The sequence below is a fragment of the Candoia aspera genome, chromosome 1, assembly GCF_035149785.1.
Source record: "Candoia aspera isolate rCanAsp1 chromosome 1, rCanAsp1.hap2, whole genome shotgun sequence".
NCBI classification, from domain to species: domain Eukaryota; kingdom Metazoa; phylum Chordata; class Lepidosauria; order Squamata; family Boidae; genus Candoia; species Candoia aspera.
In genome coordinates, this window is record NC_086153.1 from 275,739,593 (window position 1) to 275,766,464 (window position 26,872).

At 44.8% G+C, this 26,872-nt stretch overlaps 2 protein-coding genes across 2 annotated transcripts in view; both read right to left on the reverse strand.

Moving 5' to 3' along the window:
- Positions 1–6,669, reverse strand: part of ERH (ERH mRNA splicing and mitosis factor) — a 78,393-nt gene extending 71,724 nt beyond the window's left edge. The window contains exon 1 of the mRNA XM_063289819.1: positions 6,664–6,669. Coding sequence (XP_063145889.1) covers positions 6,664–6,666 — 3 coding nt within the window. The 5' untranslated portion in view covers positions 6,667–6,669. The remainder of the gene's footprint in view (positions 1–6,663) is intronic.
- Positions 6,670–8,228: 1,559 nt separating this feature from the next.
- Positions 8,229–11,254, reverse strand: CCDC177 (coiled-coil domain containing 177). The gene is made up of 2 exons (XM_063293363.1): positions 11,124–11,254; positions 8,229–10,458 (listed from the first exon to the last, which is right to left on the reverse strand). The coding sequence occupies exon 2, from the start codon at positions 10,437–10,439 to the stop codon at positions 8,427–8,429; it is 2,013 nt and encodes a 670-aa protein (XP_063149433.1). The 5' UTR covers positions 10,440–10,458; positions 11,124–11,254; the 3' UTR covers positions 8,229–8,426.
- Positions 11,255–26,872: the final 15,618 nt, after the last annotated feature.

Sequence of the window (26,872 nt, forward strand, 5' to 3'; positions counted from 1 at the left end):
GATTTTCCCACCCCATAAAAACTTGCCTGTTACTCTTAAAATCTTACTGATTTTATATCTCTTGGTGACAGCCTACCCTGGAGACATTACAGCCCAAAACAGGGCATTTTAATTTTGAGGGCAAGGGAAAACCAGATTCAACAACACTGTACATCCCTAAGCACATCAGTATCCAACAATACGTTTGTATAGTGATTCAAAAGATGGTTAATCTAACTTCCTATTTTGACATTATTTTTCCTCCTTTCCATTCTTTCAGGAAGTATACCTTATTAAATAAATACGTTCTGACTTATTCAATACTCCAGAATGTTCCCCAACTTTTATGCGGGGGTCTCAAAAGTTTGAGGAAAAAAATGGAATAATCAATTTGCTTTACACTCAAATCATATTTATTTAATAAAGTAAACTTCCTGGGATAATAGATTCACACACACACACACACACACACTGAAAAAGTAGGCAGTAGTGTAAACTGATAACATATTTATACAATTAAAAGCTTTTTGCTAAACACACAGAAATATTTATTTTTCTCTGTCCTAGAAGAAATTTGGAGTTCAAAGACAGTTATATATTTACTTCAATCTACACTTTGAAACAACAGAACTGTCTTATATTAGTTGAAGAGAGGATAATGGAGTCAGATTTTTTTTCTTCTAATATTTCTTTTTTGGAGATATTCAAACAGCTATATCATGCTATTCCCTTCTGTGATAAGCCACATTATGCAAAACACAGGAAAGAAGTCATAAATAGTAAGCCAAAGAAATGAAAGGCATGAGGTAACAAAAAGAAATACAGATAATTCTAGCTTATACCAACCCCTGCACTGTATCTCTCCATATCTTTCAGGGCAAACTACCCATCCTTGCTTCCACCATCTCTAGGCACCACTTCACATCCTGCCTTTTGTTCTTTAAACTTCTCCACCCTTTGAAGAACTCATAAGTTCCTTCAGGGCATGATGTTCTTTGTCTTCTTCTTCCTCTTGGCCCATTAACTTTTCCTTCCTTTCCGTGTTTTGTTATTTGACCCTCATTCATTCTTTCTATAGGACAAAACCACTTCAATATACTTTTTTACTGGTTGCTCACTTGTGTATTCAATACATAATGCTTCACTGTTGACCTTATCCCTTCTTGTTTTACCACTCAGTTTTCTTAAATAATCCATACCCACTGCATTAAGTTAACATTGTGTTTTTATTGACATACCACATCCCCATCAAAACTGGCAGGGCAAGCTACTGCATATAAACAGGTAGTAAACTCCACACTCACTTGCACTTATTATGTTACCTAGTTGGGAATGAAACGTCTGCAAGCAAACAACCAGGCTCAGACAGCACCAAGAATTCTACAGTTCTGCTCTGAGCTAAGGATATTCTCTTCTATTAGAAACACATTATAATCTACATTTCATCCAGCTAAAGATAATTTTCACATTTTATTCCACATCTCTTTGCCTTTCCGCTCATGTGTTTATAATGTACCTGTGCTTCTATGCTTCATCTTTCTAATAACATGTTGGCAGCCACAGAGGCTACCTAGATGGAAAGTGTAACTTCCAGTGTCTTCTTTGGGTCAACATATTCTATTTATCAGAAAGAGAAAACATTTTTTTTTGCTCAAGTATAATTTTAATGAGAATGGCTAAGCCTTTGACAGTGTTCTAATGGCCCTTGGGCCTCTGGCCTAGGTCTATAACTCTCTTACTGTCCCTGATTATCATGGGAAAGCAGGGTAGCATGCCTATTGCAGTTCACTGCATTCATACTGTAGCAAGTATGCGAGACCTTTTACTTCTACTAAATTGCTGTTCTGGTACAAAAAACTGCAAAACACCAGATTAACTGTTGTTGCAAGTACTGGCAAGGTCTGGGAGGTGGAAGGGACTCATGATCCTTCAAAAGCTTCTCATAATGAGGGATGCTGGGAATCAGAGGTCAGCAACGTCTGAAGGACCATATAGCTCCATCCCCTATTTTATGTTAAGTATCAATTTTGTATAAACTGCCCCCTCCAATGGCTTTGATGCTGGCAGAATGTAAAATGATTAATAAATTAACATTCTAACTGATGTGTATTGCCCCTCCACTCAGAGATTTCTAAATGAAGCATCCAGATTATTTCTATATTCTCATTTTGTCACCTGCTTTCTGCAGCTACGCAGGACAATGAATGCTTGAAGAGTTACTATATTGAGTCTTTTATCTTTCCTTTCTCCTCAATTTATTTATTTGTTTGTTTGTTAATTAAATTTATATCACCGCCCATCTCCCCCAATCACAGGACATCCTTTATTTCTATTCATAAAGGATATTTGCTGTTGCTGTGGTAATGAATATATGTACAAGGTATATGAAACCTAAGGAAAATTGTCAGAATCCACGACCAAAAGAGGGATGAATCGTTTGACCATGCTCATCTATCATGACGAGTCAATGCATGTCAGGAACCAGTGGGGAGGGGGAAGCATCAAGGAGCGTGAAAGTATGCTGTTTGGACTAATTGGACAAAGTCAAGGCCATACCAGCCAGAGGCACCTGGGCTTGGCCTGTGTGGCCGTTAGAATCGGTGGGAAGAATAGACAGAGGGGGGAATGGGGTGACTGCTTGCTTTTAATTGGGTAGTTTAGGCGGGAATCTTCAATCGCAGTTTTTTCTCTTGATCTGTACACATTCTCAGTAAATCTGAAATCTGCATGATTCATTTGTGCATGAGTCGGATTATTATTGTGATCAGAAGTGTCAGATTTTTACAAAAATGCTCTGTGAAGATACAAGAAACTCAAAATGAAACAAATTTTTAAAAAATCATTCATAGGTGATGTCTTTTTTCCCCCATTAGTGAATGTTGCCTTTTAGTTCTTTGGGTAAAAGATGTGTCAGTTTAAGTGAACAAATGATACAGCCCATACAGCTATAGGTATCCTTTTTAAAAAATTAAATGTAGCCTTTGATATTATTAGTTTCAAGAAAGGAGCCAAAGGAAAGGCTGGATGGATATACAGGTAGTCCTTACTTAATGACCATTCATTTAGTGATGGTTTAGACTGGTGCTGAAAAAATTGACTTACAGCCAATGCTCGCACTTATGACTGTTGCAATGACCCTGTGGTTACATGATCACAATCTGAGCACTTGGCAACCGGTTTGCATTTATGACCGTCGCAGCATCCCATGGTCACATGATTGCCGTTTTTGACCTTCTCAGATGGCTTCTGGCAAGCAAAATCAATGGGGAACCATGTGATTTGCTTAACGACCATGTGGTTCACTTAATGGCCATGGAGATTCACTTAATGACTGCTGCAAAAAAGGTTGTAAAATTTGATTGGATTCACTTAATGACTGTTTCATTTAGCAACCAAAATTCTGGTCTCAATTGTGGTCGTTAAGCAAGGACTATATCACCTAAAGGTCTTGCCTGGTACAGCATGCTTTTCATACTGCAGGATAAACACGTGTGTGTGTGGGTGGGTGGGTGTGGGTGTTTTAAAAAAAATTTTGGGCATCAGATTTTTTGTGTTGGCATTGTAAGAAATTTGGGAGCTCTTTAACTCATATAAACTGCTCTTATTCAGCCGTAGCTTGGTTTGGGTTTCACATTATAATGTAAGTTTATACAATTTTGGAAAGAACGATAATAGTTAAAGATGTAAACATGACATTAAACTATATTCCCAAAATATAGATTTTTTTTAAAAAAAAATATGGCCACCCAAATCAAAGTGACTCTGGGTGGCATGCAAAGAGGAAAGTCAACAACAAATAAAGGATGTCCTGAAATTTCAGGCAAAGGAAAGATAAAAGGCTCAATACCATAAAGCTTTAAATCTTTAAGCATTCATTATCCTGCATAGCTGCAAAAAGCAGATGGCAAAATAAGAGAATGGAAATAATCTGGATGCTCCATTTAGAAGTCTCTGTGGGGGAGGTCACATCAACTAGGATGATTAATTTATTAATCATTTAACATTATGCCAATATCAACACCATTTGGGGGGGCAGCTGATACAAAATGATTAATTTATTAATCATTTTACATATGCCAATAACACCATTTGGGGGGGCAGCTGATACAAAATTGGTACTTAACACTAAAATAGGCACTATATGGTCCTCCAGATGATTAAAATAAACTCAGAGTAACAAAAAAGACCCTAATTTTTAAAAAAGACATAATATCCATTTAGTATCAATGTAAAATCACCACAAACCCAACCCAAGCAAAAACAACAGGATCAATTAAAAGACAACTAATATAGTAAAGAATAAAATGGCAACCAGACTAAAATATACTGCTGCTCAACCATCTGGGATGTCACTCATTCAGACCTCACAACCTGGGAAAAAAACCAGGTCTTGACTGACTTTCTAAAGGCCTGCAGGGTCAAGGGTAACCATATAACCACAGGGGCGGGGGGGGGGGGGGGGGCAGATTGTCCCAAAAGCACGAAGGCCTCTGAGGACTTACAACTTGGCATTGTCTCTGTGAGAGGACCTGGAGTTATGGCCTCTTATTGGACTGCATAAGATAGGCAGATCCTCAAGGGAGCAGGCAGTCCTGCAAAGAATTTTGGCTCTTTCAGGCCTGGGGCTCGACAGAAAGATAATCTTATGTAAATGGAAAGAAACTTATCCTTCTGATTTTAAGGAATGGATTCAGGATATGAATCTGTTACCTATTTTTGAAAAGTCTTTGTATTCTAAGAATGAGAAGATGAAGAAATATATTTCTATATGGTCTAGATCAGTGTTTCTCAACCTCAACAACTTTAAGATGGGTGGACTTCAACTCCCAGAATTCCCCAGCCAGCATGAAGTTGAAGTTCACCCATCTTAAAGTTGCTGAGTTTGAGAAACACTGATCTAGATTGAATGAGATATTTCAGAACCAACTTAATTTCATATTGCTACTGAATGGATATTATGTAGATCTTTTTTGTTTCTTTATTATTTTTCTTTTTGTGACATTTTGTTTATTTTAATCATTAAAAACAAACATACAAAAACTCCCTTTGATCCTCCATTCAAGACTGCAGCTTCTTACAGCATCTTTAAAAAGGATGAAAAAGCACATAGGGGAAGCCAATGAACTCTCCCAATAGATGGAGCTATCCTGTGAATGACCTTTTGCCTGCATGTCACTCAATTTCTTCCATAAAATAATGTTGTTTTTTGTAGCTTGGTGCCCACCATGTATTTTAGATGTCAGCTCTCATAATTCTCAACTATCAAGGCATTTCTCACACTGACTAGGTATTTTGGAAAATGAGGTCAACATATCTGGACAATAGGAGGTTGAAATAGAGACTTGTACAATAGTCTGACTTCAAGCATCCCACTAAATCAGCGTTTCTCAACCTTGGCAACTTTAAGATGGGTGGACTTCAACTCCCAGAATTCCCCAGGCAGCATGGCCAGCTGGGAAATTCTGGGAGTTGAAGTCCACCTGTCTTAAAGGTGCCAAGGTTGAGAAACGTTGCACAAAATCCTATTTATATATGTATATAAGAATGAGTTATATATGTATATAAGAGTTCTCACAACATTCTGTCCCACTAAAACACTTCTAAGAAAGAGGAATGCTTTTTTTTTCAGTCTCAGGCTGTTGTTGTCTTTAATGACATGCTTAAGGACCACACTCCAAAAGGTGGCTGAGAATAAAATTTAAGTTTGACTTAATATTTAAATTGAATTAAAAGATGTTAGTCAACATAGTTTACATGATCCTTTTTCAATTATTTAATAACTTGCTCCTGCATCAGAGTTTCCAGCAAGCAATATGCACTTTGGGTCTGACTTTAGGAGTTTAAAACCAGTAAAATCTATCCACTTGTACTGATACTTGGACAGCAAGCATTGTTCATATTATAGTCATATTAGACCCATCAAAAAATTACAGCTGCATGTTTAAGAGTAGCATGACCTTGGTATAAAAATGCATATTCCTTGAATTTTGGAAAAAGAGCCTTTAATGAAACATCTACAAAGTCACTTCAGACAGACTTTCAGCAGTGGAACCAATTACCTAGAGACGTAGTTAAACAGCTGCTAGGAATTTCCTCCAGAACTCACTCAAGTCTATCGATTATAGATACTTTAATTTGGATTCCTGCATGGATTGTCTTGACTGAGTAGTCTGTTAGACTCAGTGGCCTTAATAGCCTCTTCCAACTACTACTACTACTACTACTACTACTATTATTATTATTATTATTATTATTATTATTATGCCCTCAGCACATTTGTAAGCTTACACATTCTGAAACCTGAAACTCCCCAATTTTGTATGGATACTATCAAGTGCCATATCACTATTACCATATCCTTTAAACAACAACAAAATATTTCGGAGATACCTTTCAAGAGGCCTCCTTTTTACAAAAGGTATCTGACATACAAATTCTGTCTGCTTAGATCTTCATATGAAAACAGAGGGGTAAAAGCTTTTGATACATCTGCCAAATTTTAAAATATTATTTTGCTTGCAACATTATCCTTTTCATAATAACCATTTTTAATACCATAGGTAAAGGTAAAGGTTTCCCTTGACGTAAAGTCCAGTCGAATCCGACTCTAGGGGGCGGTGCTCATCTCCGTTTCTAAGCCTTGGAGCCGGCGTTGTCATAGACACTTCCGGGTCATGTGGCCAGCATGACGACTCGGAATGCCGTTACCTTCCCGCCGAAGCGGTACCTATTGATCTACTCACATTTGCATGTTTTCGAGCTGCTAGGTGAGGAGCTGGGACGAGCAACGGGAGCTCACCCCGCCGCGCGGTTTCGAACCGCCGACCTTCCGATCGGCAGCTCAGCGGTTTAACCCGCAGCGCCACCGCGTCCCTTTTAATACCATACATGTCTTTAAATCCAGGACAAGATCATATTATCCTGCAATATCCATGTTTAGATGCCAATAGGGCTGGGAATTGGAGATTACTTCCACATTGGCAGGACAGCAGCTTCTCCTGCTTCCAGGCAGCACACCCAGCCATGGTTTCTAATACTCCAAGTGCTAGTCTATTTCACCTCACTTCCAGCATCTGCTGTCTAAATGATTGCCTTACTTAAAAATAGGGCCTGCCCTGGAGCTTTGAAAGCAAGCATCTTCTGAACCCGGATTTATAAGACACCACTTGTAAAGTGAGGCGTTTTGATTTTAACAGCTAAGCAGAGAATAAATGTGGTAATTTATTTCTGCATAGAAGAATTCTCAGGGGGTCACACTTCATTAAGAGACTCTGCAACTAATAAAAATGTGCTTGCCTGTTGAGCAGGGATATTACAAAACATACTGATTCCAAGGCATGTTGTTTGTATATTTTGTTATTAGCACCAATTGAGACATCGACATACAGTTGCATACAGTAGTTGAGCTGATGAAAGTATATTATTAATCTATAGGCTTTTCATAGACCTTTCTCTGCAGCGTTATACCTTCTGTTTTCTATCCCCAAATAGTGGCCTTTTATTATGCAAGTACACTATATATATTTGGGACAATTATTTGTATAGATCAGTACTGACAACAGTATACATAAGGCTTACTCTTCCCATTATGAATCTTGCAAAAAGTAACGGCAAAATGCAATCATCTACAAATAGGCCATGAAGACCTGAGTCTTCCCCCAGGTACTGAGGCCAGGATGTGAGTTATGGGAACTCTGGAATGGGCCCATGTGATTGATGACTATGGAGATTTAATTGTTTCATTTGGTTTTAATGAAGAGCTTTGTTTTTCCTTTGGAGAGATGGATGGCCATACAAACGGAATTAATACATAAATAAATAATAGTTAATGAAATTGACTGTATAAATGACATTTTCTATGTTTGTAATTTTATTGGAACAGGTTTTTCAACATGCTCTCATGTCATGAATCAGAATTTCAGTTTTGTTTTTAAAAAGTTACAAGGCCTAGAGTTTCCAACAGCAAGGATAAATAAAATGCACATGGGCCAGACGTACGAAATAAACTCTTCTCAAATATTGTATGGACACATATTATAAGAGACCAAAAGTTCCACTGCAGTCTGATCCAAAGTGAGTGACATCCAATTGAGACTCAGATATATCAATATAATACTTCATTTGAATATGAGGGAAATGAAATTGCCCTTGGGTAGTAGGGGGAGGGAAGAGTTGTTCCTATTATATAAAACGTATGTGTCTTGGTTTGATTCCATGAAAACAATATTTTATTCAACAGAAGAAGGGAGGGATACATCTTTTCTTTGCATGGATGGTTGAATGAGTTGTTTGAATATGTATAACAAGAGCATTTGAAAAAGGTCTATGAAGTATATGCCAGAGTTTTTGTGCTCCACAAAATAATAAAGATTGTTTTAAAATCTCCCAATTCTGACAGCAGGCAGCAAAACATAGATCCCCACCGAACCCCAAGTAGAAAAGACAATTCATTTTTTAACCAGGCTGGCCTGCAGTTCTGCCTCCAAGGCCATCTTGTCAAAGGTGCGAAGGTTCATCTCTTCCCGGACTTTTTCCCGCACGTGGAATGATGCCCGAGCCACAGACCTTGCGTTTTCCAAGACGCTTTTCTTCTCCTTACAAATCTGTTCACTCCGCTCCAGCTTTTTCTCAATAGACAACAGGATCTCCCTCCGGCGGACATCTTCGCCCTCCTCGACCTTCCTCTTGTTCAACTTCTGCACCTTCTCCTTCTCCAGCCGGCTCTGTACCACCTTCCGGGCCTTCTGCTGGACGACCTCCTCGGCCACCTGAGTGGCATGCTGGAGCTTCCTCTCCGAGGCTTGGGCCAAGGCTCTCCAGTGCTCCTTCTGCTCCTGTTCCCTGCGCACCACAGCCAGCTTGGCCCTCTGGATCTGCATCTCCTCCCGCCTGGCTCGCTCTCTCAGCTCCTGGTTCCTCTTCTCAATGAGCTGCTCATAGTTCTCTTGGGCCTTGCTCAGGCTGCCTTCCACAGACGCCCTCAGCACGGCCTTCCCTTCGGCCTCCTGCCTGGCCAGCCCCCTGAGAATCGCCTCGTGCTTCTGCTTCTCTGCTTGGTTGAGCAGCTTCTTCCCTCTCTGCAGAAGTTGTTCCTTCGTCAGCTTCTTCTGGGCAGCCAAGGTGAGCTTCTCCTGCAGCAGCTGCACCTCCCGCTCCCTGGCCTCTTTCCTGCCTTCCTCCCGGGCCTTCAGGTTGTGCTCCTGGTGGCACTTCCTCCTCTTGTCCTCCAGAGCAGCCTTCTCCAGCCTCTCCCGCTTCAGCCGCTCCTGCTTCTCCAGGTGTTCCCGCCACTTCTCATCCTCCACTGAGCTCTGCTGTTGCTTCACCTGGGCAGCCTCCTCCCGCGTGTAGGTCAGCCTGCCACGGCGCTTCTCCAGCCGGGACTCCCACATCATGTGGCCCTGCAGCAAAGCTCGCTGCTTCTCCCGCTCCTCCTGCCCCCTCCGCTGCTCGGCCAGCCTCCTCTGCACGTCCCACTGGAGGTGGGCATTGTACCGCTGCTCCTTCCACAGGCTCTCCTCCTGGTGCTTCGCTATCATCAGGGCCGCAATCTTCCGGTCCCTCTCCGACACCTCCCGGAAGCCTTTCTGCTGCTTCACCTCCTTGACGATCCTCTCCACTTTCTCGGTGGTCTGCGGGGAGTGGCTCAGGTCACTCAGGCTGAAACTGCGACCCACCAGGGCGGTCATGGTGGCCACCGTCTTAGTCCTGGGCAGCCCCAGGGGCCATCTGTCCTTGGCACTGTCTCCGCTGTAGGAGGAAGAGGCCCCTGAGTCGGAGGAGGTCTTGGCAGAGAGGAAGTCCTCCCTCCGCTTTTGCAGGGAATCCAGGGAGTGGCTCTTCTTGGTCTTGGGGCCACTGAGGGGGGGCGGAGGGGGGCCCCCTGCCCTCAGCTTGCCCACAGGAGGGCAGCTCCCTTGGGCAGGGCTGCTCTTGAGCGCCGCCCTGGAGGCCGGGGAGGAAGGCAGGCTGCCGGCCAGGGCGGGTGTGAAGAGCCTCCGCTTCTCCTCCCGGACGATCCTGTCCCGCTCCTCCCGGCACTGCTGCAGCTTCCTCTGCCGATCCATTTCGTAGGCCTCATAGAGGCCGGCTGCCACGCGCATGGACCTGCCGGGGGCCTCCTTGATCAGCTCGCTGAGCGGCCGGGGCAGCAGCTCCACCGGCTTGACGGCACAGCGCGCGCAGGCTTCGAGGGAGCGGGGGCTGGTGAGCACGTAGCGGCTGCCCTCGGCTTCTGGGCAGTCGAAGTTGTACAGATCCAGGTGCAGCATCGGCGACTGTTCGCGAGCTTTCTCCGGGTCTCCCAGCGGAGGGGGCGCCGCTGCTGGAGGGGGCGCGAGCGGCTGAACTGCAGCCTCGGACGTCGCGGCGGTAGCGGCTGCCGCAGCCTCTTCTACCCCCGCGGCACCCGCGGGATCGGGGCATGTTCCCTTGCCAGAATCCGCCACCGGATCCACCATGCCTGGCTCCCTCCAGAATCTGAAAGAGAAGTAGACAATTTAAAGGACAGGCAGGAGAATCGGGTGGATTTTACTGGAAAAACAACCTCGCTGAGATCCACCGTCGCCCCTGCCTCTCCATGCCCGCAAGAGGAAGTCGGGTCTTCCTGCGCGGTTGCTGCAGCGGTGGCGAAAAGTGGGAGCTCTTAGTAACTCCGAAGGGTCGCCGAGCAGCACTAGCGGAGGATGAGCAGGTTACACGCGAGGGGGCGGGGAAAGAACCCCACCTTTCTTTTCTCTCACCCTCCCCCCCATTTTGTTGTCTAGCAGACCTAGCCTGGGAAGGTCGGGTGGGTGGGCGGAAATGGCATCAGGAACCCCGATCACCGTTCCGAAAGGCAAAGGAGAGACCTTGTTATGGGGTTTATCGTGCCACCTTTCCTGAATTCTGGCTACATCCAGAACCACTAGCGGCAGCTCCCCCGATTTGGGAGCAACAGCCTCTCCCTGACATCCGGGATGCAGGAAATCCGCGCCCCAGAAACGCCCCCGATCTGGTGAAGGCAACCCAGGGCCATTCATTTGTCAGCCTTCGGTACTCGACGGGAGCTTCCCCGAGGCTTCCCGTCCCCACCCACCCCGCTGGTCCCAGGAAGCCCGCTTCCGACAGAGCCCTCGCCGCTGGCGGGGCTGCCGTTCACTCACCCCTTCCGTCGCGGGTTTCTAGTGCTTTCGTCGTTCGGCGGCGGGGGGAGAAGGTTGGAGGCAGCCAGCAGATCTGTCAGGCAGCAGGCTGCAATCCTGGAGGGTCAGTCCAGGTAACCCGTAGTGGCGGCGGCGGCCTCTGCATGGCGTCCGGCAAACGCCGCGCAGTACCTCCCCTGCAGCCCCGCCGGAGCACGCGGTTTGCTGGCGATTTGGTTCCTCGGTCCCAAGCATTTCAAGAAGCCAATCCCAGGCTGAAATCGGCGGAGGTCAACGGCTGCCCATCTCCGCGAAGGAGACCCACCTCCGTCTCGCGGCTTACCTCGCGGCTCCTCCTGCTGACAACGTGAAGATGAGCGGTTGGCTTTCCGGGGGAGGAGAAAAGGCGAGGGGGGGACCGAACGACAACCAGCCCCCCGATCTTCCGCTTCCCGCAACATCGTGGGGACAGTGAGGAGCTGATGCGGGAGGAGCGGTGGAAAGGAGGGGTGTGAATAAAGGACGAGGAGTCGCTAAGCTACGGGAGGGCTGGTATTTTCAGTTAAGCGGAGGGGATAGATCACCAGCAAATGATACGTCTTCGCAAGGTTCCCCCATCCCTGTTTTTGCTGATGCCGTAACAGTCCTCAAAATTCAGAAGTGAAAATCAGTTTCCAGAACATTTTTTCTCAATAGCCCTTAGGACAAATTAAGGGGCTGACCAATGATATTTCCTCTGTATTGCAAATGGGAACAAACAGCTTGCCTGAGCCCCCCCAAATGAGTGGGATTTTGCAGGTCATAGACTTGCCACTGTGCTGCAGCATGCCGATCAAGTGAGTAAGTTCTGATTGTGTCTACATATGATACAAAGCATTCTTTGATTAACCATGGTCAATAAGCAAGAATTGACTGGGTTCCCACATGCTGTGCTGTAAACTATGATTTATAAACTATAGTGACTGAGTTTACATAACATGGTAAGGCAAAATGAAGGAAACTTAGGGCTTAGCATGATGTATAAACTTAAACTTGGGGGGAAAGACCTATCAAATCTGTGACCTACAAACATACAGTACACCAGACCCCCCTTTTCTTTGACATTAAGTGGTACTTTCCAGATCTGCTTGTGTTCATCTTATGGAAATAATTGATATTTATATTCCAGAATGAACTCAGATGTTCCAAAAAGAATGGAGGAGGTAACCATCCTAGAGAGACCATAGAAAGCCCTAAAAGCCTATGGGAAGAAAGAACCTCTACTGAAGACTACGCATGAAATGCAGTTACTAATTTCATTCATATAGGAGAATCTGTGAAACAAATATGCTAATACACTAACACTAACATTTGGATATCCCACCAGCATCCTGGTAAGACATGAAACCACCTGCCTATGGCAAGCCTGAAGTTAAGACTGGGATTTTCCTGCCAGGAGGAACTCCCGGGTTACTGTAGTGGCAGTGTGGAAGACCATTGTTATTTTGAGGAGTCAAGAGATATATTTTGATTTTCTTCTTCACACAAAGAAGATTAGAGTTTATTTTGAGTTATGCCAATGTTTAGCTGGCTTGTTTTTTTCTCTCTGTTTGGAGTGGAGGGAGAGATAAGAGAAAACCCCCAGATTGTTTTGGTTAAGCACTATCTTATCTGTATAGCCTCCCAGGCTCTTGGAAACAGGTGCTTCAGACCCTGGGAACTATCCCAGTCAAGGTTGGGCCATGCAGCCTTGGTACCATGGAAACAGGGTCACGAGGTTTGAGGGCCAGACTTTGATGAAACCCTTAGAATTGTCTTTTGAGTTTTGGGAGCTTCTGCACAGACTCTGCGTGCTGAGTGCTGTGGAATTAAGCCACCCTGGGGTATTCCTGCTGCCTTGGTCAGGAGGCTCCTGGCAGCTGAAGGGAAGAGGGTTTCACCTTGTTTGGGTATATTATGATTTCTCTTCTTTATGCTATGCTTTTATGCTTTTGTTTAATCTGCCTAAACTGTGTTTCTGTTTGAACTGTGTTTCTGTTTAAATTTGTTTGCTTAAGCTTATAATAAAGCTTAATGTTTCTTTATCTACTGGTGTGTTTATTGTCTCTGGATCTAAAAGAGCCAGTTGTCTGAGCACCTGATCACTGTTTGGACACTTGACAGAAGAGTTACACACAAATGGCATGAGTTGTTGCTGGTTATAGGAACTGGTTAGATTGGGGGGAAGTCCCTTCAGTAGGCATCTCCTTTATAGAATCCCAGCATCTTGATGGGCCCAGCTCATGTCCACTGGTGTTGTTATCAAATGTTGGTTCCTTCTCAGTACAGCTATGTACTTGGTACTCAAGCGAGTAAAAACTGCGCACAAAACAATGCACAAGTCCAAAAGAATTGGCTTTGGAAGGATTAAAGGGGTATAAAGCATCAATTTCATCCCTTAAACATTTAGAGTATGGTCTTCACATTACCACAAGAAGTTTAATTTGGCTCTGGAACCTCCATGAGGAAGAATCTGTTGAACTAGGTGCAGATGATGAATCTGAAATATGGGGTGCTCTTGAGGCCCTACTGGGATCTGCACCTTGGCAAATGCCTGGCCATTTTAGTCCATGAATCTGACTGTAATGATTGCCTTAATCTAAATAAAACTCTCAGACTCAAAATTACAAGTCAGGTTCTGGGTTTATTTAGAATAGTATGCAAACAGGTAAAAAGCTGAGAATGAGAAAAGCGCGCCTAAACTCAGGAAGAAGTTCAATGGAGCAGTCTGTCTTGCGATGGGGGGGTAATTGGTTGGCTTCTTCCTCCCCAAAAACATCAGCAAAGTCTGCGTACGTAGCCGGTAGACCCTCTAAGGGGGACGGGGGATCTAGAGAATCAACAAGCTCTGCTCTCCCCGCCGTCATAGGCATGGAACGTCCCAGAAGAGGAGCTTGATAGAAGCCATCCTCAAAGGTAATAGAGCGGGACTTCCAATTGATGTAGGGATTATGAGAGGTGAACCATGGAATCCCCAACACAACTAAAGGATTTCCCACTGGGGTTATGATGAAGTGAATGAGTTCGAAGTGCAACCCCATACGTAAAGCGACTTCCCCAGTAAACTGGGTGGCAGCCCCCCCCCCCCCCCCCGCCGTGGAGCCATCAAGCTGCTGAAAAAGCAGCGGCTTCGGAAGAGGGAAGCAGGGCAAATCCAATGCCTTGACTAAGTCAGGATGGATTAAACATCTGGAACAGCTCGAGTCTAGTAAAGCCCAGACCTCGACGGACTTGAATTGAAATCCTAATTCAATTTTGACAGCGAGGATAGGGCAATCAGCACTCACCATGTTGGAATTGTGCCCAGATTCCATCACCTGCCCCGCGGCGCCGGTTAAGGCAGGTGGAAAGCGTTTTCCACTGGCTGTTCCAGAGCAGCCAAAGTGTCTCCCGGTGTGTAGACATCATCATCGTCCGCAGTCACCAGTGCCCCCGCCAACCGGCGAGGAGGGTTGAGTGGTTTCTTTGTTGTCTTTTGTGGCAATTTGGACGGACGATCCGTTGCCTTAACCTTGGGGCAGTCTACGGCGCAGTGACCCAGTTTTCCACAGGTGATGCACTGTCCCTGGACAAAGCGGCGTTGCCTCTCTGCATCCCATCTCGAGGTTGATGGTAGGAATGGTGCCCGGGTAGTGGTGGCAGGCTTGTCTTCTTTGGTGGCCATCATAAAGGTGCGCTGGGCATGTTCAGCCTTACCAGCGAGGCAAATCCAGTCATGTAATGAGCTCGGATCGTCTCGCCCAAGCACCCAGCGCAAGACCTCGCGATTGAGGCCATCCTTAAATCTATCAATCAAGGTGGCCTCGGACCATTCAGGAACTTTACCCGCCAAAACCTTGAATTCAAGAGCATAATCAGCAACAGCCTTTTGGCCTTGTACCAGTTTTTTAAGAGCGTCCTTAGCTCTCTCTTTAGCCAAGGGATCCTCAAAATAGCACTTTAGCGCAGCCAAGAAGGTATCAAAAGTTGCCAGGGCTGGTGCTCCAATCTCCGACAGCTGGACATACCAGTCCGCAGCCCTGCCCTTCAATTTCGTGGCCACTGCCGAGATCTTCTCTTCCTCTGAAGAAAAGAGGTGGCCATGCTGTCTCATGTAACTGGCGGCATTGGTGAGAAAGAAAGATAAGTTAGCGGGGTCACTGTCAAACTTTACCGGGAAGTCCCGGGGAGTTCCTCCAACATGTGGGACCCCTCCTGATGGATGACTTGGGGCCCCCACAATGGGAGTGGATCCTCGCGGACCGGATGGAAAGTCCCTTGGTTGGCTTCTTCCTTCTGCAGCCCGTGACGGGGAAGGCGGGAGGCTGGGTGGCCCCATTGCTCCGGGACCTCGGACTATTTTTACGAGGTCCCCAAAGGCAGCCGACATAGAGCGCAGCACATGTTCCATAGACCCGATCTTGGATTCCAGGACCCTGATCCTGTCCGGTGTGGCAGAGTCCTCCAGCCCCGGTCTCTCAGGTAGCGGGCTCCCCGACACATCTGGGCGCACCTCCCTCAGAGTGTCTGGCCAGCGCAGCTTCCACATGGAGCGGGACGTGCCGGGCCGGGGGTCCGTCAGGGCATCCCACAAAAATTGTTCCTGCCCCGTCACATCGTCTGGTGGTGGTTTCTTTGACCCCGGGCTAGAGCTGGAGTCCCCCGAGTGGGGTGTTGGGTGGGTTGGGATGGGGCTCGGGTCCCTGCTCAGGAACGTTGACTCTGGAAGTTGTCCCGTCTCCTCCTCGAGCCCCGTAGGATCCTTCCCCCCTTCTGCCATCACTAGTTCCCCTTTTGCAAGAAATTTTTTCCAGTAAAGAGTAGCGAGGTTGGTTTGAACAAAGATTCTCAGCTTTATGTAATGATTGCCTTAATCTAAATAAAACTCTCAGACTCAAAATTACAATTCAGGTTCTGGGTTTATTTAGAATAGTATGCAAACAGGTAAAAAGCTGAGAATGAGAAAAGTGCGCCTAAACTCAAACTAAATAGCATCGTTTCAAACATCATCCCACCCCCTCCTTCACATCCAGTACAACCCCACATTCCCAGGTGCTCCTAACGAGCTCTGTTGATCAACGGGTAAAAAGACCTTGACATTTAAGAGATAGCCGAAACACATTCCTCCCTGGCACAGTCCAGCACGTCTCCCGTACAAGGCTCTCAGCAGCACCCTCCCAGCCAGCACACATATCAGCACTTTGGCAAGTGAACCGTTACGATGCAGAAACACTGCAACGGGGAACATGACACTGACTTTGATCAAAAAGATCACCACGTGATTAGGAAGTTGTCCTTGCAAAACTAGATCAAAATTATCCTCCATTTTCTGGAACACATATAGGGAACCAGTGAATTATGATTTAGAGTGGTGTTTCTCAGCCTTGGGGACTTTAAAACATGTGGACTTCAACTTTAAGTTTACCGGGTTTATGGTATGGCACCAGCCAAGACCCCAGGGCAGGGGAGGGGGGGTGGCAGTTGTCATCTGGGAGTCTCTGGTGACCTTCAGGGACACTGCTCCACAAGTGGCCAGTTGTGAGACCCAGTTTTTCAAGTTGGGTTCCCGAGAACAGTTGGGAGTGTTGCTACTGTACCAGCCTCCCTGCTGCATAGCAACCTCCCTGCCTGAGCTGCTGAAGGCCATCTCAGGGCTGGTGGTGAAGTTCCCCAGGCTTATGGTTCTGGGGGACTTCAACCTGCCATCCATGGGGTGTGCCTCGGAGGTGGCTTGAGAGTTCATGGCTCAGATGATTCAGGACCCAACTCAGGACAGTGGCCTCACCCCGGACTTGATTTTCTTGTCAGAGTAGTGGCAATGTGATCTGAGGGGAGAGTTACAGCTATCCCCATTGTCATGGTCAGATCATGCCCTGGTGACCCTGAGATTCTCCTATGCCGTCCCCCTCCATAGGGAGGCAGGACCCATTTGATTGGTCTGCCCCCAGCGACAGATGGATCCGCCAGGGCTTCAGAGGGAGCTGGGGGTTATACCCAAGGATCTGCTGCATGGTCCAGTGGAGGCCTTGGCTGCTGCCTGGAATAGGGAGGTGGCCAGGGTCTTGGACAGGATTGCGCCTGTGTGGCCTCTCTTGTCCAATCAAACCCAACACTCCCCGTGGTTTACAGAGGAGCTGAGGGTTCTGAAGAGGGTTAAGAGATGTCTAGAGCACCCCTGGAGGAAGTCAAAGACCAAATCCGACCAAACACAAGCTAGAGCCGCTATTAAGACCTACCTTGTGGCGGTAAGAGCGGCAAAGTGTCAATACTTCTCCGCTCTTATTGCATCCACAGAATGCCACCCCATGGCCCTGTTTAAAATTACTCAATCTCTTTTGGGGAAGGTGGGCCTAGTGACCCACCTACAGGGCCATGCAGAGGAATTTGCTGGGCATCTGCAGGACAAAATCGCTCAGATCTGCTCCAAGTTAGACTCTAAGTGTGAGGCATGGTCTGGAGACATACCAGGGGAACATGCTTACCCAGTTTTCTGGGAACAGTTTGATCCTGTTAGACTTGAGGAAGTGGACAGGATCCTCCAGACAGTAAATGCCACCATGTGTCATCTAGACCCATGTCCCTTCTGGCTGGTGAAGGCAGCTCAGGAGGTGACATGTGGTTGGGTCCAGGTGATGGTTAATACATCCCTGAGGGGGTGTTCCTGGCTGCCTTTAAAGAGGCATTGGTACACCCCCTCCTCAAGAAACCATCTCTGGACCCTACTGTTCTGGACAATTTTTGCCATCTCCCACCTCCCCTTTTTGGGGAAAATGGTTGAGAAAGTGGTGGCTTTATAGCTCCAGAGGATCCTGGATGAAATGAATTATCTAGATCCCTTTAAGTCAGGTTTCAGGCCCGGATATGGGACAGAAACGGCATTGGTTGCACTTATGGATGATCTCTGGCGGGAGCGGGATGGAGGCAGTGCATCCATTCTGGCCCTTCTTGACCTCTCAGCTGCTTTTGATACCATCGACCATGGTATCCTTTTGGGGCAGCTCAGGGAGTTGCAGGTGGGTGGCATGGTTTTGTGCTGGTTCACCTCCTCCCTCCAGGGCCAGTTGCAATCGGTGGTGATAGGGAGTGAGAGATTCAACCCTCGGCCCCTCCTTTGTGAGGTACCATAGGGTTCAATTCTCTCTCCGCTCCTTTTCAACATCTACATGAAACCACTGGGTGAGATCATCCGTCACCAGGGGGTGAGGTATCATCAGTATGCTGATGATACCCAAGTATACATCTCCATCCTGGGTGAGGTAAGTGATGTAAGAGACTACCCTCTCTCGGTGCCTGGGGGCTGTAGGGGTCTGGATGGGGAACAACAGGCTTCAGCTGAACCCTGATAAGATGGAGTGGCTGTGGGTTAATGGCTCTTCTGCATCTGGGACTTTGTCATCTCTGGTTCTGTATGGGGTTGCACTGCCCCAGACAGACCTGGTGTGTAATCTGGGGGTACTCCTGGACTCACAGCTCCTGTTCAAAGAGCAGGTGGCAGCCGTGGCCAGGAGAGCCTTTGCGCAGCTTCATGCTGTGCACCAGTTATGCCCATTCCTGGATTGGGAGGCGCTTCAGTCACTCCTGCCCTTGTTATCTCCCACATAGACTATTTCAATGCGCTCTACATGGGTCTACCCTTGAAGAGTATCCAGAAGCTAAAGCTGGTCCAGAACGCAGCTGTGAGGGTTATTTTTGGCGCCCCTAGATCGGCACACATAACACCTCTACTGCACGAGCTGCACTGGGTGCCAGTTTGCTGCCAGGTCCAATTCAAGGTGTTGGTTATCACCTTTAAAGCCCTACATGGTATGGGGCTAGGTTACCTGAGGGACTGCCTCTTCCCCATTACATAAGCCCATCCCACACATCCAGAGAGGGCATGTTGCGGACCCCGTCTGCAAGAGGACTTCATTTGGCGGGGTCCAGGAAGCAGGCCTTCTCTGCCATAGCTCCCACCCTGTGGAACATGCTACCCCCAGAGGTGAAAGTGGCCCCATTGCTCCTGGCCTTCCGGAGGAGCCTGAAGACCTGGCTCTGCTGCCTCGCTTGGGGTGGAGAGGGGAGTAGTTCCACTTGGGGATGGCTGGTATCTTAGACCACTCCTCCCACATATGGACTGTATCGGATTCTTCTGCCACTTGGATTTTATTCATATTCTTATTTTTACTCTTATTTTTATATTTATTTATTAGGAGTAATGATATATTTATATATTGTATTTATATTGTATGTTTGCTGTTTTAATTGACTATTTTATTGTAAACCGCCCAGAGTCCCCTGATGGGAGGAGATGGGCAGGGACAAATTTAATAAATAATAATAAATAAAAATAGTAACTCCCAGAATTCTCCAGCCAGCATGTTGGCTGGGGAATTCTGGGAGTTCAAGTCCACATGTCTTAAGGTCTCCAAGGTTGAGAAACACTGAATTAATGGCTCCTGTCAGCAGATCCAATGGTGAGGGATGCTGAGAAGTGAAAGTCAGCAGCATCAGTGGACCACAAATTGCCCATCCCTAATCCAGAGGATTTAAGCTAAAACACAGCTTTTAGAGAATCCTCTGGGGTCCCCCCTGCTTCCTCTGAGTACACTTCTATACAGCTGCTAGCCTTGCCCTCTTTCTGCAAAGGGTTCACATTACCATATTAGTGTTAATATATTGTTTTCTACTACAGATTAAGGTTACTATGGTAACTAATCATTTTGGCTGGGTGAAGAGGTTGAATTTAATTGTCCCCTTTTCATGTGTTAATGGTTGCATTGCCTAAGGGAGGAACTTGCCTGGACTTGTTTTAGTTTCAGTTTCCCTTCTGTGTAGGCAAGTAGAGAGTTAAGCAGCTCTCACTGAGAGCCTGTAAGAATGCAGAAGCTTTTAAATATGTTTGCTTTCTGTAAATAAAATTATTTTTATAGAAATGCCTGATGTGTGACTTTTCTGATCTCTCCTGGGCCAAATGCTTTCCTAGCACTCTGCCAACAATTAGCATCCCTGTTTGCTGCTCTTTGGGGCTTGGGAGAATGAAAGAGGCCATCTAGCTGTCCAAGGGTGGGATACCCGCATCCCACCCCCACTCCCCCTTCTGCTTATCTATTCAGTATGTTTGCTTTTGTAGCCAGGAGGGGAAAAAAACCACTGCTTGTGCAGAACAGCAGTAAAGCCACACCACCCCTCCAATTGTTCCTAAAGAGTGGAGGGTCCCTGATTAAACACGAAGTGCCTGGCCTTCAGAAGTGAGGGGGAACTTCCAGCTGGAAGAGAAAGATCTAAGGACTTTTTGCGAATGGCAACTTGCCTGCCCTTCAGCTTCTTTTTTCAAATAGTAATTTTATTAAAAGTTACAATTAAAAAGATAAAAACGAATACAGGTTAAAAAAATAAAAGAATAAAAAGAAAAAATAGAAAGTACAGAAAAGAAAAAAAAAGAAAGAAAAATAGAAAAGAAAAAATAAGAATATAATAAAGAAAAAGAAATATATAAATAAAGGAATTATTTTCCTTTAGTTGGATCACTGTGCCTGGCCTCCTCTAACTTCCTAACAAATGGAATGCCTTATCATAGATGCACAATCTGTGTTTCCCATTCCAGAAGCCTTTTCTGGATAACCAACATGAAAATGCATTCACTAAATACAGAAATATCCCCCCAAACATGCCGTGAGCAGCTTTCCAGGCAGGAACTGCACTGATGATAATGACCCCATGGAAAGAGCCAATACTGTAGCATCACATGCAGTAAAACACCACAATGTTCACAAATCACACGGTTTGTGGCTTCAGGTGTCAATCTAGCCCTGGGGAATGGGTTAGGGTTCCCCTATACATTGGGCCAGTGTTTCTCAACCTTGTCAACTTGAAGCGCTGGCCGGGGAATTCTGGGAGTTGAAGTCCACACATCTCCAAGTTGCCAAGGTTGAGAAACACTGCATAAAGCTACTGTTTGAGTAGTCCAGTACTGCCAGCGCTGACTATGCTATTCCCAGTGTTGATGTTTTCCTACTAACGATTAAGACTGCTATTGTATCTAATCATTTTGGCCGGGTGAAGAGGTTGTATTTGATTGTCTCCTTTCACGTGCTTCATGCAAATCGCCTGGGGGGAGGATCCTGCCCAGACTTGTTTCTTACTTCCTCTTTTTTCTCTCTGCTGATATGTAGCAAGCCAGGCTTGCTCTCAATGAGACCTAAGTCCTTTAAATATGTTTTGCTTTTGTTTTGCTTTTTGTAAATAAATTATTTTTATAGAAATGCCTGGTGTCTGACATTTCTGATCTCTCCTGGGCTAAAGGCTTTCCCAGCATTCTGCCAACAGGTTATGTGCCCAGTGAGCAGCCCAGTAAAACCCAGAGAGAAAAGAGAGATCAGCTCCACACCTCATGCACAATTTAAAGGCAGGTAGCAAAGACCTGTGAAGATTTTCTTTGGAGCCACCTGGAGATTTTCCAGCAACTGCCGGTCTACAGGACAAAGAAGCTAGCTGAGGTGACTTGCAAAAGAAGGAAGAAGCCATGGCTACCTCCCAGCCCTCAGCGATGCCTCTGGAGCGCCTATCAGAGACCAACTATTTGAATTGGGCCCTGAAGATGGAGATGTATCTTCGCAGAGAGAATCTTTGGCTGCCAATTGGTGAGCAAAACCCCCAAAATCCCAGTGCTGAATGGCTGAGACAGGATGAGCGGGCTAGAGCCACCATTATCTTGGGAGTTGAGGACAATCAGCTAGTCCACGTGCGAGGCATGCAGTCTGCAAAGCAACTTTGGGACGCTTTGAGAGACTTATATGTAAAGGCAACAGCAGGGAGTAAAGTTACCCTGACGAAAAAGCTGTACAGAGCCTACCTTGCAGAAGGAGATAGCCTTCCTGAGCACCTGCATTATATTCAGCAGCTGTTTGTTGAGTTGCAGGAGAGAGGAATAGAATTTACACCTCTCACAAAATCATATATCCTCCTGTCCTCACTGAATGCAACGTGGGACACGCTGATTTGTACCCTGGAGGCTATGCCTGAAGCAGACCTCACCCCATCGTATGTTACACAGCGCTTACTCACTGAATGGGAGAAGAGAGAGGAAAGATCCCCCCCCATCTCTTCTGGAAAGCTGCAATACCAGAAAATGAGGGAAAAGAAGGGAAAGGAACCTGAGGCCACAGCGCTAGCCAGCCAGCGATGCTTCACTTGTGGTTCAGCTGGACATTTGCAAAGAGACTGTGCCATGAGACCCAAGAGTAGAAAGACAGAGAAGAAGAACACAAGGGCAACACAGAAGAAGGCTCTTCAGACAACCCAAATTGCACAGGTTGCTGAGAAGGGTAATTCTGATGTATGGGTGTTAGATTCTGGGGCCAATTGTCATTTATGTAATTGTAAAAGCCCTTTTGTGTCACTGTCTAAAACTGAAAGACAAAGTGTATCTTTGGCTGATGGGTCTGTGACCAAAATTATGGGACAAGGTGACTTGTATTTATCCTGCTTAGGAGAAACTGTAAAAGGTGTGTTGTATGTGCCAAATTTACAATCAAACCTTTTATCTGTGGCACAATTGGCTGCAACAGGGTATATCATAACATTTAAGAAAAATGGTTGTGAGATACGAAAAAAATGGAAAATTGTGTGCTACTAGTATGTTAAAAGACTCCTTGTACATTGTGAAAAATGCAAGGAAGCCAAGCTGCAAGGCTGCAGTTGGCAACACTCCATATCATGACCAATGTGTACACCTGATGCACAGGAGATTTGGTCATGCTAATTTCAAGCATATAGCACAAATGCCACAGCTGTGTGCTGACCTAAAGATAAAACCCTGTGATAAATACTTAGACTGTGTAGTTTGCAAAGAATGCAAAACACTAAAAGCTCCTGTGAGTAAGCACAGTGACAGAGTTACAACTAGACCTTTGGAAATTGTACACTCTGACATTATTGGTCCTTTTGCTCCAAGTCTTGGACAAGCAAGGTATGCAATGACCATCATTGATGATTTCTCAAGATACACATTTATCTACATCTTAAAACATAAAGATGAGGCATTTGAGAAATTTAAAAGTTTTGTGACATGGGCAAATGGAAAATTCCCTAGGCCTGTATCTGCACTCCAGTGTGATAGAGGAGGAGAATACCTTTCTCACAAATTCAGAAGGTTCCTAGTGGAAAAGGGGATAGAACAAATTCTTTCTAACCCTTACACCCCTCAGCAAAATGGTGTTGCTGAAAGAAAGGGCAGAACCTTGAAAAATGCGATGGAATGCATGTTAAAAGATTCACGATTATGTTTTAAGTACTGGGGAGAAGCTTGATCGACTGCTTGTTATGTACAGAACAGGTTGTATAACTCTGTGATTCAGGACACTCCATTCCATTTGTTTTATGGTGTGAAACCAAAGGTAAGCCATCTTAGAGTGTTTGGTAGCACTGCATGGGTTCACATTCCAAAACAGCAGAGAAGGAAAGGAGGCTCCACAACAAAGAAAGCCATCTTTGTTGGCTATGAACAAAGCCAGAGGAGCTACAGGTTCATAATGGGAGAGAAATTAATAATTAGCAAAAGCGCTTCTTTTGCTGAACAAAAGAGATTAAATTCTAGCTCTCCAGTTGATCTGACCACCACAAGAGAACAGCAAGGACTTGCTGATGGTGATCTTTTGCCTGATGAGGACATTAAACCAGAAAAGCAAACCGAAGATCTGTCTGATGAGACAGATGCTTCTCAGGAAAGTGATAGGAGTCAAAATTTAAGCCCTGTATTACCTGGCAGATCTCAGAGGAGTAATAAAGGCGTTCCTCCATCACGTTTTCAGGCTGAAACAGTAAAGGCTTTTCACATATTCACAGAACCTGAGTCTTTAGAACAAGTGAATGCTTTACCACCCGAGATTGCACAAAATTGGCATTCTGCCATGCAACAGGAGTTAGCATCCTTGAAAGAAAATAAAACATGGAAACTGGTAAATCTACCTCCCAATGAACGCTGTCTGGGTTGTAGGTGGGTTTTTCAAACTAAAAAGGGATGCTGATGGCAAAATCCAAAAATATAAAGCAAGGTTGGTTGCAAAAGGGTTCACTCAAAGGAAAGATTTAGACTTTGACAAGACTTTTGCACCAGTTACTAAAGGTGAATCAATTAGATTACTGTTAAAAGTTGCTGCACTGAAAGGAATGTCAGTTAACCACTATGACATTCAAACTGCATTTCTCTATGGTGATTTAGATCACAAATTATACATGCAGCAATCCCCTGGCTATGAAAAAGGGGAGAATCTAGTCTGTGAACTGCAGAAGTCAATCTATGGGTTAAAACAGGCTGCTAGATCCTGGAACCAAAAAGTAGATGAAAAACTGCAGAATTTTGGTTTTGAAAAAGGAAAAGCAGATCCCTGTGTATATATGAAGAAGGACAAACAAGGCTGTATGTATCTGTGCATTTATGTTGATGATTTGCTGCTGTTCACATCAACAGAAAAACAAAGGCTTGATTTTGAAGCCTGCATGAAAAGCCATTTCACATAAAAAAAAGCCTTGGAATTATAACAACCTAGGTTTGGAAAAACACAGGAAGAAGAATGGTAGCTTTCTGTTAAACCAAAGGGGAGATAATGGTAAAGTAATGTGAATGGAAAGACATATAAAGTTGTCAGAAGATTGGTTTGCATCTTAATCTATAGTGTAAAAAGTGGAGTGTTGATGTTTTCCTACTAACGATTAAGACTGCTATTGTATCTAATCATTTTGGCCGGGTGAAGAGGTTGTATTTGATTGTCTCCTTTCACGTGCTTCATGCAAATCGCCTGGGGGGAGGATCCTGCCCAGACTTGTTTCTTACTTCCTCTTTTTCTCTCTGCCGATATGTAGCAAGCCAGGCTTGCTCTCAATGAGAGCTAAGTCCTTTAAATATGTTTTGCTTTTTGTAAATAAATTATTTTTATAGAAATGCCTGGTGTGTGACTTTTCTGATCTCTCCTGGGCTAAAGGCTTTCCCAGCATTCTGCCAACACCCAGTCCTCAGTCCGAGCTACAGGAGGATGTCTGAGCCCCTTAAATTCCTCACAGGCACCTGTCTATTTGAATGGATGCATTGCTGTTTATTATGAAGAAACAAAATAAGAATTCATATTGATACAGGTCCAGAAAAGCTGTTTCTGGAAGGAGATTTTTAAAAATACAGCATGAAGATATTAAGGGTTTTTTTTTTAAGTTTACAGAACTGGATTTAATTATTTGTCATCGCTAGAGGGCACTCACTGATCAGAAAATTTGAATTTATTTAAACTTGGTATTTTGTATGTCTTTTTTTTTTACACAGGATTGGAGGGAATTACTTAAAATCCCCCCATTTTTCCCCACAGCCATCACCTTGTGAGACATCTTCCTCTTGAAATAAGAGTCATGGCAACAAAATCCAAAGAATAAAATTAAACAAATATATTTTGATAACAAAGCAATGCAATTAAAAGAGGGCAATGAATCCATTAATTCCACACGTGGGTTGAATTAATATAGTTCTCTTACAGTCCTTTAGGCAATGAGAGCTGAAATCTCTATCGCATGAGTCCAGTTTCCATGCTGGTGGTTCTCAACTGGCTAAGCAGAACTGTTCTTCTATGGGAAACAACATGAGTGGAAGGAAAGGAAGAGAAAGATGCAGGAGGACAGTGTGTTTCAAAGGTGTTTTGTCAAATCGTAGCGTTCCACAAGAATTTCATGTGGTTCCATCAGAGTCTAAGAGCAAAAAACAAACAAAAAAACCCCAAGCTCACTCAAACGTAAGTATTTTTTTTTTAATCGCTAGAACTTTGCCTCTTGGTCAGGGCTTCTAGGAATTTCTTTTATAAATAACTGGTTCTACAGCCTGAAAAAAGTTTGAAAACCCTGCAGTAGGAAAATGTGCCTGTACCTTCAGTGCTTTTCCTGTTGCCCAGGTGTATGTAAAGAGATAAGTACAACAAAGAGTACCCATTCACCTAAGAGTTATGGAGGATTACTGGATACCCTTGGTTTTATACTTCAGACATATAGTTGCTGCAATTAACACAATTCAAAATAATCCTTAGCCTAAACCTTCAATCTTTATTTTGATCAACAGCTAGTAAATTACATAAAACATAATTAAAAAGGAAATACAGCAGCATTCAGCATTTCATTTTCATTGCACCAACACAATACTTAGGTATTTTACAGGTAACAGGTAATTTCATCTCTGAGAGGAGATTCACGTAATAATTATTCTTCCTGGGCATAGCCTGAACATGCAAATATCCAGGATTAAGACTTGTAGGTATGGAAGACAGAGCCTTTCCCAGAGCCTTCTTATCTAATTATCTCTTCTAAAAACCATGGTACATGCTTCTAATCTCCCAGGCTTTTTACAGCGGCCTCACTATTACCCAAAATCGTATCTTCAATAGAACTATAATCTCCAAATCACCATTATTCTCCATTGGTTAGATCTCACCTCAAGTGGTGGACATCATACTTTAAAAAGAATTCAGATAAACTCAGATGGGTATAAAAAAGGTCAAAGAATATGATCAAGGGGTAGGAAACTGGAGAAATTAAGGAAACTGGAAAGATTTAACTTTGAGAAGGCTTGGAAAGGATATGATAGCATTACATGCTTTCAGGGGCATCAGACAAAAGACAGCTATAAACTTATTATTTAGCATTCCAGAATGCAGGTCATGGAATAACAGATTTAAATTATGGGAAGGCAGACTCAGCTTGAATATTAAGAAAAGTGTATTCCTGGCAAGAGCAATTTCATGGTAAAAACAATTATTTAGGGAGAT

What these genes read in the sequence shown, in the direction of transcription:
- CCDC177 (XM_063293363.1), bottom strand. Translation starts at nt 10,439, where the DNA reads ATGGTGGATCCGGTGGCGGATTCTGGCAAGGGAACATGCCCCGATCCC.